Consider the following 15,040-nt stretch of genomic DNA (forward strand, 5'->3'; position numbering starts at 1 on the left):
ACTATGCCATTTGTCAGTAAAACTTCCAAGTGTATTCTATATTCTAATGAGTATAAAGGGCTGCATTTTCAGAATATTGCACATAAAGTCCAAAGAATAATCTTGATCCTTAATCAACACTGCCACCTATAGAAACTACACAAACATTGCACATTTCATGATCAAGGCAAAACTACAGTAACTAAACCTAGTATTTGACCTTGTTTATCTTGTAAATATTGTTCATATTAATAAAATACATCCATAAGAAAGCAGAAACTAATATTTGGATAACGCAGTACTGCAGTATTCCAAAATATCATTATCTAATTTCACATTTTGAAATCCCTAAAGATATGTATTAAGTATAGAAGAGTCAACTCTCTTTGAATATTTTTCCTGGGATGTGGCTATGAAAATTTGATCAATTCTATTTCTCAGGACGCGGTGGATTAGTGGCTAAGACACTGAACTTGTTGATTGAAAGGTCAGCAGTTCGAATCCCTAGTGTCGCGTAATGGGGTGAGATCCCATTACTTATCCCAGCTTCTGCCAACCTAACAGTTCGAAAGCACGTAAAAAATGCAAGTAGAAAAATAGGAACCACTTTGGTGGGAAGGTAACAGCATTCCATGTGCCTTTGCCTTTGGCATTTAGTCATGCCTGCCACATGACCATGGAGACATCTTTGGATAGTGAAACAGAGATGAGCACCGCCCCCTAGAGTTGGAAATGACTAGTACATATGTTTGAGGGGAACCTTTACCTTTACCTTATTTCTGTGAGCACTGTGAGCAATGCATCCATGTTTATTTCAAGAGCTAACTGAAATATAAATAACATGCAACTAAAAACTGATCAATATTGTAAAAACTCCTTTGAGTCAGGCTCATTCGTGAATTTTTTTTAAATAACTCTATGTTCGTCAGTGTCTTCTTCCAAGACTTGTCTTCTTTCAAGATTTCCACAGTATTCAAATACTTACCAGTAGGAAAGCTTCAGGACATTATTAAAATATTTTAAAATAAAAACTTATTCAATAAGAATACTTTCACTTGAAGATTCTAAACACTCTGAAAACAAGTTTGGACCACAGAATTTCCACATCAATATGTGTTAGGTAATATGGCAACTTCTAGCTTGGCTGCAGCACAAGAGGAATTATAAAAAAAAAAATCCATTCACAAGTATGAGACATCAGAATTCTGCAAGACTTTGGAGACAATTAAAAACTTCCTGTTACAATAGCTCACATTTTGACGGAAAAAGCCAAATGCATAAAGTGGAGAAAGCAAACTGTACAATTTATGTGACAGGAATTATTTCATCATAATTTATAACTCTAACATGATACTTTTCACATAAACAATATCTCTGCATAGAAACAATTGTAGGTGTATTTTGAATTAATATGGACCGTATAGGTCAAATTAAAAAAGCATTTGTTCTTGATTGTGCATTTTTAAACCAAATTTGCTAGCCTTATCTTAACTAATAATGCACTTTCTTTTCTGCATGCCTTTTGATCTACGTCACAGCAAACACATTTGCTATCAAGTTTCAGTATGGTAAGAAATGAAATAAATAAATAAAGGGAGAGAGAGCAACTCAAAACTACACTGAAAGCCAGCTTACCTTTGGTTGAATATGCTTCAGCAATCATTCTTAAGCGATAAGGAGGTACAGCAGCAAGCTGCAAGTCATCAATTCCCACTTTAGCGTATGTATTAAGAGCTTCTTTGTAATCACCTTCCATATAATTTAATTTGGCCATAACTAAATGGGCTTCTTGTAAGAACTCTGGCTAGAAAAAAGAAGAGGGCAAGCAGCAGGTATCAGATACAAGGCAATATCATTCATGGGATTTTAAAAGTATTTTAGGCCACAGAACCTATTCGTTAAAAAGAAACATTCCTAGAACTCCTAATCGACAGGCAAAATTCTAGTGTTAGAAAATTGATCGTATTCAAAACTCCATCTAGTTCTCATGGCAACCTAGGACCTAGAAAAGAGTTTCAAACACCCTGATATACTAATCTAACATTCTTTATTCCTTAAATTGATTTATATTATATTTATATCTCTTAAGACTAAAGATGGTTTAAACTGCACTCCCATTATCAGTTTTATTTCTACAAAAAGCCTATGAGAAAGAAAAGTGACTAGTATAATTTAAGATCATAATTTCTAAAACAACATTTTTTAAAGTAGCACTTAAATATTAACATATAACTTTATAGTTTTAAAAATAGATGGCTTATAGCTAAAAAGAAGAGAAGTAACAACTTTGCAACATAAAAATTGTATTTTGCTTTTGTTTTTTGAAATAAGAATCTGCGTAAAAAGCTGGATAAATTTTAATATTTCAACAAAGTCGCAGTCAAATATCTGTTAACGTAAGGAATCAAATTAGCATTATTTTTCTTGGACTTAAAATGTACATTAGCAAGACTAGTATTGCAGTCTAATAAAAATAAGCACCAAGTAATGGGGTCATGAAGCTAATAATTTTGTTATTTATTAAACCATTCATATACTGCTCAACCATGTAACCCTAGGCAGTGTATAAAGAAAACAAATACCATACCATACCATAATCTCATAATGTTCCTGGTGATGCAGTAGTTAGAATGTAGTATTACAGGCAAAATCTGCCCACAACCTGGAATTCAACCCTGATGGGGCTCTTGACTCAGCCTTCCATCCTTCCAAGGTCGGTAAAATAAGGACCCAGATTGTTGGGGGAAAATATACTGACATTGTAAAGCACCCAGAGAGTGCTGTAAAGAACTGTGGGGCAGTATCTAAATCTATATGCTATCAAAAAGATGGTGAGACTTGGAGCTTAATTTTTTTTAAAGTGAAATTAATTAAATCCCATCAAAAACTGAGCTTCAGATTAATTTATTTCAGTTCCAAATAATATCTGAGGAAACTCAAACATCATTATGAATTCATTGCTGGTATTTAATTTACGTATCTTTGAAAATGCCAGCCTTTAAAAAATGAAACCATTTCATTTTCATAGCTTTATCCTTGATTTTATTTCTTGAGCTTTTGTCCCTTACCTGTCACAGCCATATGTTTTAGCCTGTTATCTCCAATGACAATTTATCCTGCTAAATAGAATCAAATCATATGGAATCCCAGAAGACAGGGATATATACTTAATGTGTTGTAAAACTGGAAGAACAAAAACTGGGAACTCTTGATACACAAAATAGATCTGTGTTGCAATTATATAAATGATTAATCTAAATATTTTAAAAGCAACATTATTTATTCTTATATTGCTCAAACATCAAATTCTCAACAATCACTATGGAAGGACAAATACCTTTAAATTTCCACGATCAAGTGCTGCGGTGAGATGCTTCCTGACTTCAATTAATTTGGGTCGGGGTCCACAGGGACTTGCCCCCTGTTTTAGAGGGTTCACTTTCAGAAAAAGCTCTAGCTTGGATTCTCCAAGGAGAAGTTCTGCCATATCATCTATAGAGAGAGGCAAAATTATTATATAGTTAAATAGCTGTTACTGTATATTCTATTAACACTAAGCATCACTATGAGATAACACAAAACCATCAATCATAAAAATGTACTAAGATGAGTAATTTTTAAGCAGCTTCACAGCACATCTTCTGAAGTGGGCACTCATCTTTAACATAAAATAAATGTCACTTTTTAATAGAGCTTAAAAGACCGTGTGTGTGTGTGTGTGTGTTACACTTATGGTCTAAGAAAATTTATGTTCAGATGTTCATATGTGGTACTAACTGTATAATATGGTCTTTACAGGCAGTCTTCACTTAATAATCCTAAGTGGGATTGGAAACTCCTTTACTAACCGATGAGGTTAAGTGAAACATCACGACTACTGGTTAGCAACAGCAGTTCCAGAATGCAATTGCTGACTCCCATGTGATCATTAGGTGAGGATACCACCCCCTCTTGAATCCAATTACACCCAATTAAAAGAAAAACTTTGTCACTTCCCCCCAGTCTTCAGTCACATGGTCCAATCAGTATACAGTCCAGTTGCTAGGTGACCTCAGTCTCCATCTTTCGAACACCTGTACCAACATCCTTGATTCCCAGGGTAAAGGATTTTATTTAGGCTACAACATCCCAGCTATTTCTACAGCCCCCTCCCTGGCCCCTTCGCTCCAGGCTGTGTCAACCCTGAAGCCATGGGAAGAGAAACCTCCCAAGACAAAACTATCAAAATAAAATGGCCATAGTTCGGTCAACTTCAGGGTTGTCACCCATCTCTGCCCTTTTGACTGCCCACTGAGGCCAGCTGCCCCTGCCACCAAGTCCTATGCCATGCTTACTGCTCTACACATCACTACTGCACTATCCAGGCAGGGCCTTCTTCAGCACTGTTGCGGCCAGGGCCTTCTCTCTCACATCAGCCAGGGCTTTTCTCATGCACCAGCCAGGGTTTCTAAGCCCTGTGTTGATTAGGGCCTTCTTTCAAGGAAGAAGAACCCAATTGGTACATGGAAAAAAGGCCCTGGAAGCACCAGCACAAAAGAAGGACCCTTGCAGCAGGGCCTTCTTTCTCAAAGGGCCTTCTGGCTGGCACAGAAATAGAGGACCTGTCCAGTGTGCAACCTGAGAGCCTGGCCGGTGTGAGAGAAGGCCCTTGCTGCACCAGTGTGAAAGAAGGCAGAGTGAAAGAAGACTCCATCCAGTATTGTAGTGGTATATGGTGTGGCAGGCAGGACCAGGTGGCAGCAACAGCTGGTGGCAGCAGATACATAGGCAGGCAGCCAGCCAAAAGGTGGTCATAAATGTAGGTGGACCTTTACATTGTTCATATCAGTGGTGGGTTGCTACTGGTTCGCCCTGGATTGGGCAAAGTGGTAGCGGCGGCAGCAGGAGGTTCCACCCACCTGCTTGGACGTCTCTGCGCATGCACAAAAGTGTTGCGTGTGCGCGCGAGCGCATCTACGAGTGAACCGGTAGCGACGGGATTTGAAACCCACTACAGGTTCACATAACTGCTGTGATAGCCTAACCGTTGAGGACTGGGAGTTCCTTCATTCAGCACTGCTATAATTTTGAACTGTCAGTGAACAAATGGATGTTAAGCAAGTACTACCTGTATTTAGCAAGTACTACCTGTATGTAGCCTTTCTAGTTTATGGCCTAGCATTGTGATTTAGTCAATAAACATAGTTACAACATTCCATAGCCTAGCACTAGGATGCCAGTACTGCTTTTTGTCTATGTATTTCTATTTGCCCCATTACCAGAATACTTTTTCATCATAATATATCAAAATTAAGGATTAGCAGTTTCTATAATATACACAGATTAACAAATTATCTTTTTAATATATGCATAAATACCACACACATAATTTGATTCCTAAATCTGGTAGTAGTAACAGAATAACCGAATTGGAAGGGACATTTATTTTATTTATTTTATTTATTACATTTTTATACCACCCTTCTCCCGAAGGACTCAGGGTGGTGAACAGCCAGGGTAAAATACATACAGTATGAAAATTAAAATAATTTAAAAAATAATTAAATCCATTTGGCTTCCCAATTTTAAAATCTCTTACCCATAAAATTAATCAATTAAAATCTTAAACCAGCCCGGCTCGCTGAAACAAGAAAGTCTTCAGAGCCCGGCGGAAAGTATGGAGGTCCGGGATCAGTTGTATCCCTTGGGGTAGCTCGTTCCAGAGGGCGGGTGCCCCCACAGAGAAGGCTCTCCCCCTGGGGGTCGCCAGTCGACATTGCTTGACCGACGGCACCCTGAGGAGACCCTCTCGGTGGGAGCGTATTGGCCGGTGGGAGGTTATCGGTGGCAGAAGGTGGTCTCGTAGATATCCAGGCCCTAAGCCATGGGGCGCTTTAAAGGTGAGAACCAAAACCTTGAAGTGCACCCGGAAGACCACCGGAAGCCAGTGCAGCTCACACAGGAGAGGTGTTACATGGGAGCGCCATGTCACCCGCATAATCACCCGCGCGGCTGCATTCTGGACCAGTTGGAGCCTCCGCGTGCTCCTCAAGGGGAGCCCCATGTAGAGAGCATTACAGTAGTCCAGGTGAGAAGTAACGAGGGCATGAGTGACCGTGCATAAGGAGTCCCGATCCAGAAAGGGGCACAACTGGTGTATCAGGCGAGCCTGATAAAAAGCCACCCTGGCCACGGCCGTCATATGCTCTTCTAAAGACAGCCGTGCATCCAGGAGGACGCCCAAGTTATGGGCCCTCTCTGTGGGGGCCAATGACTCACCCCCAATAGCCAGCGATGGCACCAGCTGGCTATATCGGGACGCCAGCAACCACAGCCATTTGGAAGGGCTGTGGAAGGTACTTATAAGTACCTACTAAAATACAAATTAGAAGAGGAGGTTGTCGAAGAGAATATGATAACATGGGCCAAAAATATAGGATATACTATTGAATTGGATAAGTGGGAAAATTTGTGGAAGATAAATTATAAGATGACATTGTCTATACCCTATAAGGAAAACCTTTACAAAATGTTCTACCGATGGCACCTCCCACCGGCGCGTCTAGCCAAGATGTTCCCAAATACGTCTCCAATGTGCTGGAAATGTAAATCACAGAAAGGGACATATTATCATCTCTGGTGGTCATGCCGAAGGGCAAAACAATACTGGCAACAAATTAAAACAATGATTGAAGAAATCACGAAACAAAAACTGGAAATGAGGCCGGAAATCTTTTTATTGGGAATAATCACAGCACAATATACCAAAGAAATAAAATATCTGATTATCCATATCCTCACAGCAGCACGTATACTCTTTGCCCAACATTGGAAATCTGAACAGTTACCCACAGAAGACAAAATAATAGCCAAAATTACAGAATGTGCAGAATTGGATAAGCTTACAAAAGAAATACAAGAGAAAGACGATACTGATTACTATTTAGTATGGCAAAGATGGTACAGCTGGTTGGAGGCAAAAATAGGAATATAAAGATAATTTTCGACTATTCAATAGAAATGCATAGAAATAAACAAGGAGTCAATTATATATATACATATATAACCATGTAAATAGAAATATGAAAATAACCCACCGTTGTAGTAACTTCTAAGAGTCAGTCATTGGACTGAATTGATGTTTGTTCGTTTTGTATGTTGTTTTAATGTATTTATGTTGGGTTTTTTTTTTTATTATTAATAAAAATATTTTTTTAAAAAAAAGGAAGGGCTGTGGAAGGATCCGACTCAACCTGTCTTGGAAGGGTTGAGTCGGAGCCTGTTCCTCCCCGTCCAGACCCGCACGGTCTCCAGGCACCGGGACATCACTTCAAGGGCATCATTGGGGTGGTCTGGGGTGGAGATGTACAGCTGAGTGTCATCAGCGTACAGATGGCACCACACCCCAAAACCACGGATGATCTCACCCAGTGGCTTCACATAAATGTTGAACAGGAGAGGTGAGAGGACCAACCCTTGCGGCACCCCACAAACAAGGTACCTTGAGGTCGACTTCTGTCCCCCTGCCAACACGGACTGCGACCAGTCAGAGAGAAAGGAGAACCACCGTAACACGGTGCTTCCCACTCCCAACTCTTCCAGCCAGCACAGCATGATACCATGGTCGATGGTATCAAAAGCTGCTGAGAGATTTAATAGGACTAGGACAGAGGAGCACCCCCTGTCCTGAGCCCTCCAGAGATCATCGACCAATGCGACCAATGCCATTTCCGTGCTGTACCCAGGCCTGAAGCCGGACTGGAACGGATCTAGTTTCTCCAGGTACTGCGGGAGCTGTCGCGCAACCACACTCTCAACAATCTTTGCCACAAAGCAAAGGTTGGAGACTGGACGGTAGTTTGCCAAAACAGCCGGGTCCAGAGAGGGCTTCTTGAGGAGGGGCCTCACCACCGCCTCTTTCAAGGCGGGGGACAGGAAACCCTCACTCAAAGAAGCGTTAATAATCCTCTGGAGCCAGCCCGTGTAACCTCCAGGTAGCCAGCACCAGCCAGGAGGGACACGGGTCCAATAAACATGTGGTTGTGTTCAACCTCCCCAGCAACCTGTCCATGTCCTCGGGAGTCACAGGGTCAAACTCATCCCAGATAACATTCTCAAGACCTACCTCAGACATCCCGCCTGAATCCACCCAGTCAGAGTCCAAGCCTTCCCAAATTTGAGCAATTTTATTGTGCAGATAACACGCAAAATCCTCAGCTCGCCCTTGCAAGGGGTCTTCCCGCGCTCCCAGGTGGAGAAGGGAGCGGGTCACCCTAAACAGGGCAGCTGGGCGGTTATCTGCCGACGCGATAAGAGCGGAAAAGTAGTTACATTTCGCCGCTTTTATCGCCACTAAGTAGGTCTTGATATAAGACCTCATTAGTGTTCGATTGAATTCGGAACAACTAGCCCTCCAACTACTCTCTAGGCGTCTTTTCTGGCGCTTCATCTCCCTCAGCTCCTCGGAGAACCAAGGAGCTGGGCAGGTTCAGCGCCGGGTCAGAGGCCGCAAAGGCACGACCCAATCTAAAGTACCAGCGGCCGCCCTATCCCAGGCGGCCACCAGGTCTTCCGTCGAGTCGTGAGCCAGAGTCTCAGGAAATGGCCCAAGCTCCATTTGGAACCTATCAGGATCCATCAGGCACTTGGGGCGGAATCACCTGGTCAGTTCCGCCTCCCTGCGGTGGAGTGTAGCGGTCAGAAAGTCAAGCCTAAGGAGAGAATGGTCTGACCATGACAAGGGTTCAATGGCTATATCCCCTGTATCTAGACCATTCAACCACTGACCAGAGACAAAAACCAAGTCCAGAGTGTGTCCTCCTGTGTGAGTAGGGCCATGAATTAACTGGGTCAGGTCCATGGCTGTCATGGAAGCCATGAACTCCCGAGCCACCTCAGACGTTTCACCGATGGACATTGGAGGTCTTCTAGTCCAACCCCCTGATCTTTCTCATTTTTATTGTCCCCATTACTGTAGTTTGCAATCTTATAGTAAAATCTTTTAATCTCTGTTCTGCATATATATTTGAGTATGGATGTGTGTAGATGAATGAAATAATTAATACCGTGTTTCCCTGAAAATAAGACCCTGTCTTATATTTTTTTTGAACCCCGAAATAAGCGCTTGGCCTTATTTTTAGGGAGGTCTTATTATTTTGGGGTGCGTGGAGCAAGACAGGGCTCCTCTTGCTGTTTTACCTAATTTCCAGCTCTGTCTCCCTAACCCTTTAAATATTTTGGGGGAGGGCTTATTTTCAGGAGGGGCTTATTTTAGCACATGTACTCAAAAGCCCGCTTGGGTTTATTATCAGGGGATGTCTTATTTTCGGGGAAACAGGGTAGTATTAGCAGCCTTAGTGAAGTAAGCATAACATAATAAGCAATAAATAGGGGGAGAGGTTGCTTTCATGATAAAAATGCTTCCTACATTATTTAATTATTTAAATAATGTATTAAATAATTAAATAATTATTTAATGTGAAAGTGCTTGGTACATCTATTATACAGCACACAAACAAACGAATCTGTAATCACATACTGTTTTGATGCTTTGACCACCAATAATCTACCTATTTGCCTAATGAAAAGTGCAACAGAAGGAAGTTTTATGCTTTAGCTTGCTTGCCAGGAATCTGGGACAGCCACATTCAAGAAGCTCTTGCCTGATTTACGGGTAAACAAGACCTTAAATCCACCTCTTGTTAACAATTTGCATCGTAGTCTTGAGTCGGTCTTGTGTACAATTGGTCAAGTAACATGTATGGTTGCTCATATGTTACTCAAATGAAAGTGCAAGTAGTATTCCATGAATTTCTTGGCCCTATCTTTCTGATTCTTTGACACACAGGGAACTTTTATATTTTGAATGATCACTTTGTTGAAGCTGGAATTAAGATAATTTCACTCAGCAACTGGGACATTTGGCTCAAGGAGTGAATTGGAGAGCTAGCATTGAAGGTGAGGACACATCTAGCAATAAATCATTCTGATATATATGGACTCTTGAAACACAAACTAAGTGCTACAATGCAACTGACTGTAACATTAATCCAACAGCTGCTTCTCCTTTGCAAAACAACTTCAGAAAAGAACTGTACAGTTAATGGAGGTAGGAGCAAATGACACTTGATCCTTTCCCAGCATGCCTATTTTTCTCTCTTAAATAGTCCCTAAAATTTGTAGACCAATTGCTTTTATTTATTTTAAAACAATAAAAGATTCCCTATGCAACTCACAAACACACTACAATACAGTACGATAAATAATTAATTTAAAATGCCATGCATTTTATTCATAAAATACATTCGAAGATAATTCATTTGTTATCTTGAATTCTAGGAAGGACTAAAATGACTTGGAGGAGTTTCAAATGAAAATGGGCTACCAAAAGAAGAGTTAGTATCCCAGATTGCTCCCTTCTAAACTATGCATTTGCAATACTCCAAAAGCACTCTGCAAAAGAGAAATATCTTAGGCTATCATTATATGAGGTTGCATTATAAATATTTAATTTAAGCTTTACTTGAAGAGCAATTTCCATTTTGAGGCAAAAAAAAAATTTACTTTTATAACAGCTTTAACATTTTTTGTAAAAAGTTTTCAAATCAAACATAAGCAGCTATTCACAGGTGAATCACACAATGGTTGCTAAAAATCAATTTTACTTTGCACTTCAATCTATATCACAGAAATTCTAAAAGACTTCTAAAAAGAGAGTGGAGTTCTGTAATATATTGTTAGCAATACACTGAAAAATTGTCATTTCCCCTTCTTTTCAAACCCTGGACTATTTTGGGTCTGTTCAAAGCTGACATTTGACAGGAGGCATATTAATATTTTCATTAATATTATCTTTGAAAGCATTCTTCTTTTCAACCAATTAGAAAGGCAGATTTTAAAATATTCATGTTGTGACTCTTCCAAAGTACATTCAAAGTGAACATAATTTTTCCTGCCTTGACTTTGAAGTGACTGATCTATGACGCCATATGATCAGATATTTTGACCATGTAGCACCAAGATATTTCTTCACAATCTCTGATAGACTGGAATACTGACACCATTAAAAAAAGATCAGAATAGAGTGAAAATATTAGTTATTAATGGGATTAAAATAAAGCAATTTTGACAATGTTTTGCTATTAATGTTAATATTCAATATATGATATTAGATGACAATAAATTTATTTTGAACAACTGCAGTTCAAAACTATTTTTTTTTAAAGTCACAAATACCATTATTGAAAGAACACTAGATAGGCTTTCATAGAACACAGCTCAAGACTTGTAAGAGTTATTAACATTTCACTATTTATTTGTTTAAAAAGTTTTTTCATTCCATCAGTCACAAACATACACCACTTTGGAAAAAAGTAATTCCTACGTAACTACTGAATAGTGCTTTCACAAGCCTTTCTAAATCTATTGTTTGCAGCACAGGAAGCCAGTAAGTTAAGGAGGCTTCTAATAGTAGCATCATCCCTTGAAACATTCAAGAACCTGCCAACATTCAAATTTTATCAGTTCCTAAAATGTTCCAGTGGCAGTCTCAGTGACACACTTCCTGTTTACACTTCTATAGATCTAACAATAGGGTCATATATTCAACATTTGATATTCAGGCACTGCATATTCCAAATATAAATAACAGATACTTCTACTTAAATATGTCTACTTTTATGCCATAACACAACAGTTTGCTTATAATAAGAAAACAAAATAAGTGACAAGCAAAATACATACAATGACATAGACATAGATATAAAAAATACTGAAGAAGCAGTAAGGAAATGCAGTTCTGTCCCAGAAAGAGTAATTGTTACAACTAGAAAGGAGTAATTTGCATCAGTGTGGTCCCGCACAGATGTGATTAAATTAATTAACTATATAAAATTTAATTATGGGAAACAGACTTATAGTAGTCTTTGTTTGCTATGGAGCGTTTTTGCAAAAACTGGAAGTAAAGGCCAGTTTTTGGCAAAAACGCTGTAAATTGCAGCCAACTGCCAAGCACTCAAATGCAGCCATATGACTGTGGGGGAGGACAACCATCATAACTTCAGAATTGGGTCGTAAATATATTTGGAGGAGGGCTATCGTAACCAAGTTGAGGACTATCTGTAAGAACCAATCCATGACTTCAACATGCTAATAAATCAATTGCTTGATTAGCTTTTCCAATGGTGCATTATTACTATAAAAAAATGATGGTCAACCTCATACCTTTTCCCAGCATTATAGATTTCTCCAGAGGTAGATATTTGCATAGTTTGCTTAAATTATAACTTAAGCCTGATGATTTCTGCCTCAAAAGAGAATTCCAGGTTGATCTTTTTTTTAATTTATTAAAAGAAAATTTTATAAAGTTTTAAAAAATTAACAGAAACTTAGAAGGAGAAATAGAAAAAGATTCTAAAAGGGTAAAAGAAAAAGTAAAAATAAAAGAAAGATATCTGAAGAAGTGGCTTTCAATCTTCTTTGAAGTGGTTACAAACATAGCAATTACCATCTTCACCCTTTCATATTGCATATCATAACTAAATCCTGAAATCAGCACTTAATTTTTACCCATTTTCAGCAAAAAGTCTATAAAGGTTTCCAGTCTTGTCTTTTCTACTTGAGTGTGTATGTCCTAATAACAAAGGTTATGGTTTCACAGAGTGCTAATTTTTGAAACTCTGCATCACAATGATGTATTTGTATCCAGTACCTTTTCATTTTTTCTTAAGTCCACTATGAATGATAAAATATCCCTTCATGTTTTTCACATTTGTCAACAGTGATTAGAAGTATCTTTATACATTTTAGACCATTTCTCTGGTGTCACATATTTTTTAAAAGAAATATTTTAAATTGTAACACATGAGCTTGATTAGTTTAATGACCCTTTTATTTGTTTTTATAGATATCCATGGTAAAAGCATCAATCTTTTTTCAAGTGTGCATCTTCAAAATCCAAGTTTTGTTTTAATAGTTTCATATGGAAAAACACTGCCTGTACAATTCTAATCTTTGTCACATCTGACTATCTTTTCCAAGGCCTTCACTGCTAGTCTACTAAGTGTTAAATTACAGCACATTTCTTGACTTCTGAGTTTCTTTATTGCTAATATAGATAAGACCTTGACTTATAATCAGTTCCTCACTGACAGTTCAAAGTTACAACGGAGTGAAAAAACTACTTACAACCCGGATTTGAAATTCCAACGTCTACCCTTCCCACAGTCTCATGACCGCATTTTGGGCCCTCAGCAACCAGCCCATATTTACGAACATTTGCAATGGCCATAATTTACAATGGTTTTGCCAGAAACCAACATTTACTTTTGGTTTCTGGCAAAAACTGCCCTACAGCAAACAATGAGTTTGCTTAATGACCCTGGCATTTGTTTAACAACTTTGGCATTCACTTTACAACCTGCGTGTTCGCTTAATGATTGCCATAAAAATGGTCGTAAAAATGTGATGGCCCAGTTTTCTATAATCAATGAAGATCTAACTTCTTTCTGGTATTCTTTAGCTTTCTCAATTATCCACCAGGAATCCATAATAATGTATTCAGGCTTTTCTAAAGTCAGCTTCAAAGGATCTCCATTTCCATATAGGGCTCTAATCTGTTAGATAATCCTAAATGTTCTTTTCCTAGAGTATGAAAGGCTGTTATATGAGTCTCTTAAGTCTCCTTTCTTTGGTATTGGTAAGTAGATTGACCTTTTCCAATCTGTTGGTTATTGTATTTTTTTTCCAGATTTGCTGGCATAGCTTGGTTTGAATCTTCACTGAATTTTCTTCTGTTGCTTGCAGGGTGGATTTGATTTAAATCAAGTTGATTTAAATCACAATTTAAATCATGATTTAAATCACTAGTAAAAAGGCTTGATTTAAATCAACTCGATTTAAATCATAATTTTTAAAGAGCAACTGTCATCTCTGCTACTTTGACCCACTGTTGACTCACTGGTAGTCCCAGTGTTGCAGAATATATAGCCTCATGCTACATAACTAAGCTCCATTTCATGCTGAATAAACTAAATTATTTATGTATCTTAAATAGAAAACTATCTTACGATAGATTTTTACCCCAAAAGTTTTTTATTAAAATAAATTCGATAAAAATCAAAAAAATCCGATTTAAATCAAAAAAATCTGATTTTTTTGATTTTTTTAAAAAAATCATTGATTTTTATCTACCCTGGTTGCTTGCCATATGAGGTTTTTAACTTTGGGGATTTTAGATTCGGATTGGTTTTTAGTATTTTATTGTTGTGATTTTATTGTGTGAGCCGCCCTGAGTCCTACAGGAGAAGGGCGGCATATAAATTTTAATAATAAATAAATAAATATTTCTATAGATATTCCATAAATTCCTATAGCCTTCTGATTTGATAATGACTAAAGTGCTGATCTAACTTCATCTTCTAAATGCCAGAGATTTTTGTAAGTAGGGAATATTTTCTCAGGTAATTTGGATTTTGACATCTATACTGTACTGAAGTTCTGCATGTTTCATCTTTGTTTGAGCTTCTTTGCATTATTATTTATTCACTGGCATCCTTAGCTTTCCCACTTCTTTCTCAAGAGCATCTGTATATTTCTCTACAGTTAGTTGCATCTGTATGTTAGAAGGAGTTCTGGATAATGGTACTATTTAACTGAAGCATAACCTATTATCTTAATACTTCTAATTACTAAAGAATGAACATACGCCATTAAACTAAAGATTTATATAATCAGTTCCTCTCTGGGCTACAGAAGACCTGATTTACATTAATTTAATATTACATAAATGTTTTCTTAAGACATCTCCTCTCCTCCCTCATTTAGCAATCATCACCATCTGCTATCAAAATGCTGACTTCAGATAATGTACATGTATGTTGATTTGAGAAATAGTTGGCCCAATACTACATTATATAATAATCAAGTAATGCAAAGTTTTCCAGAGTGGAAAAGCTAATATGTATAATCAATTCTACTCATAAAGCTGTATAATTAAGAATAAAAATGAACAATTTTATCATTTGATCATATAAATCAGTGTTTCTCAACCTTAGCAACTTTTAGTTATGTCAAATTACATTAG

The 15,040-nt window shown here is 38.0% G+C and overlaps 1 protein-coding gene across 4 annotated transcripts in view; it reads right to left on the minus strand.

The window, feature by feature from the left end:
* TTC7B (tetratricopeptide repeat domain 7B) overlaps window positions 1-15,040 on the minus strand; it is a 108,506-nt gene that overhangs the window by 88,381 nt on the left and 5,085 nt on the right. For 3 of the 4 annotated variants that reach the window (XM_070941291.1, XM_070941283.1, XM_070941276.1), the window contains exons 2-3: window positions 3,317-3,471; window positions 1,615-1,783 (exon numbers count right to left, since the gene is read on the minus strand). In XM_070941291.1, the coding sequence (XP_070797392.1) occupies window positions 1,615-1,783; window positions 3,317-3,471 (324 nt within the window). Of the gene's footprint in view, window positions 1-1,614; window positions 1,784-3,316; window positions 3,472-15,040 lie in introns of those variants that run through there. The other variant, XM_070941300.1, reaches the window with a different exon arrangement.

Source organism: Pituophis catenifer, unplaced genomic scaffold (genome assembly GCF_029215685.1).
Source record: "Pituophis catenifer annectens isolate HBS135680 unplaced genomic scaffold, rPitCat1.0.hap2 SCAF_1, whole genome shotgun sequence".
Lineage (NCBI taxonomy): Eukaryota > Metazoa > Chordata > Lepidosauria > Squamata > Colubridae > Pituophis > Pituophis catenifer.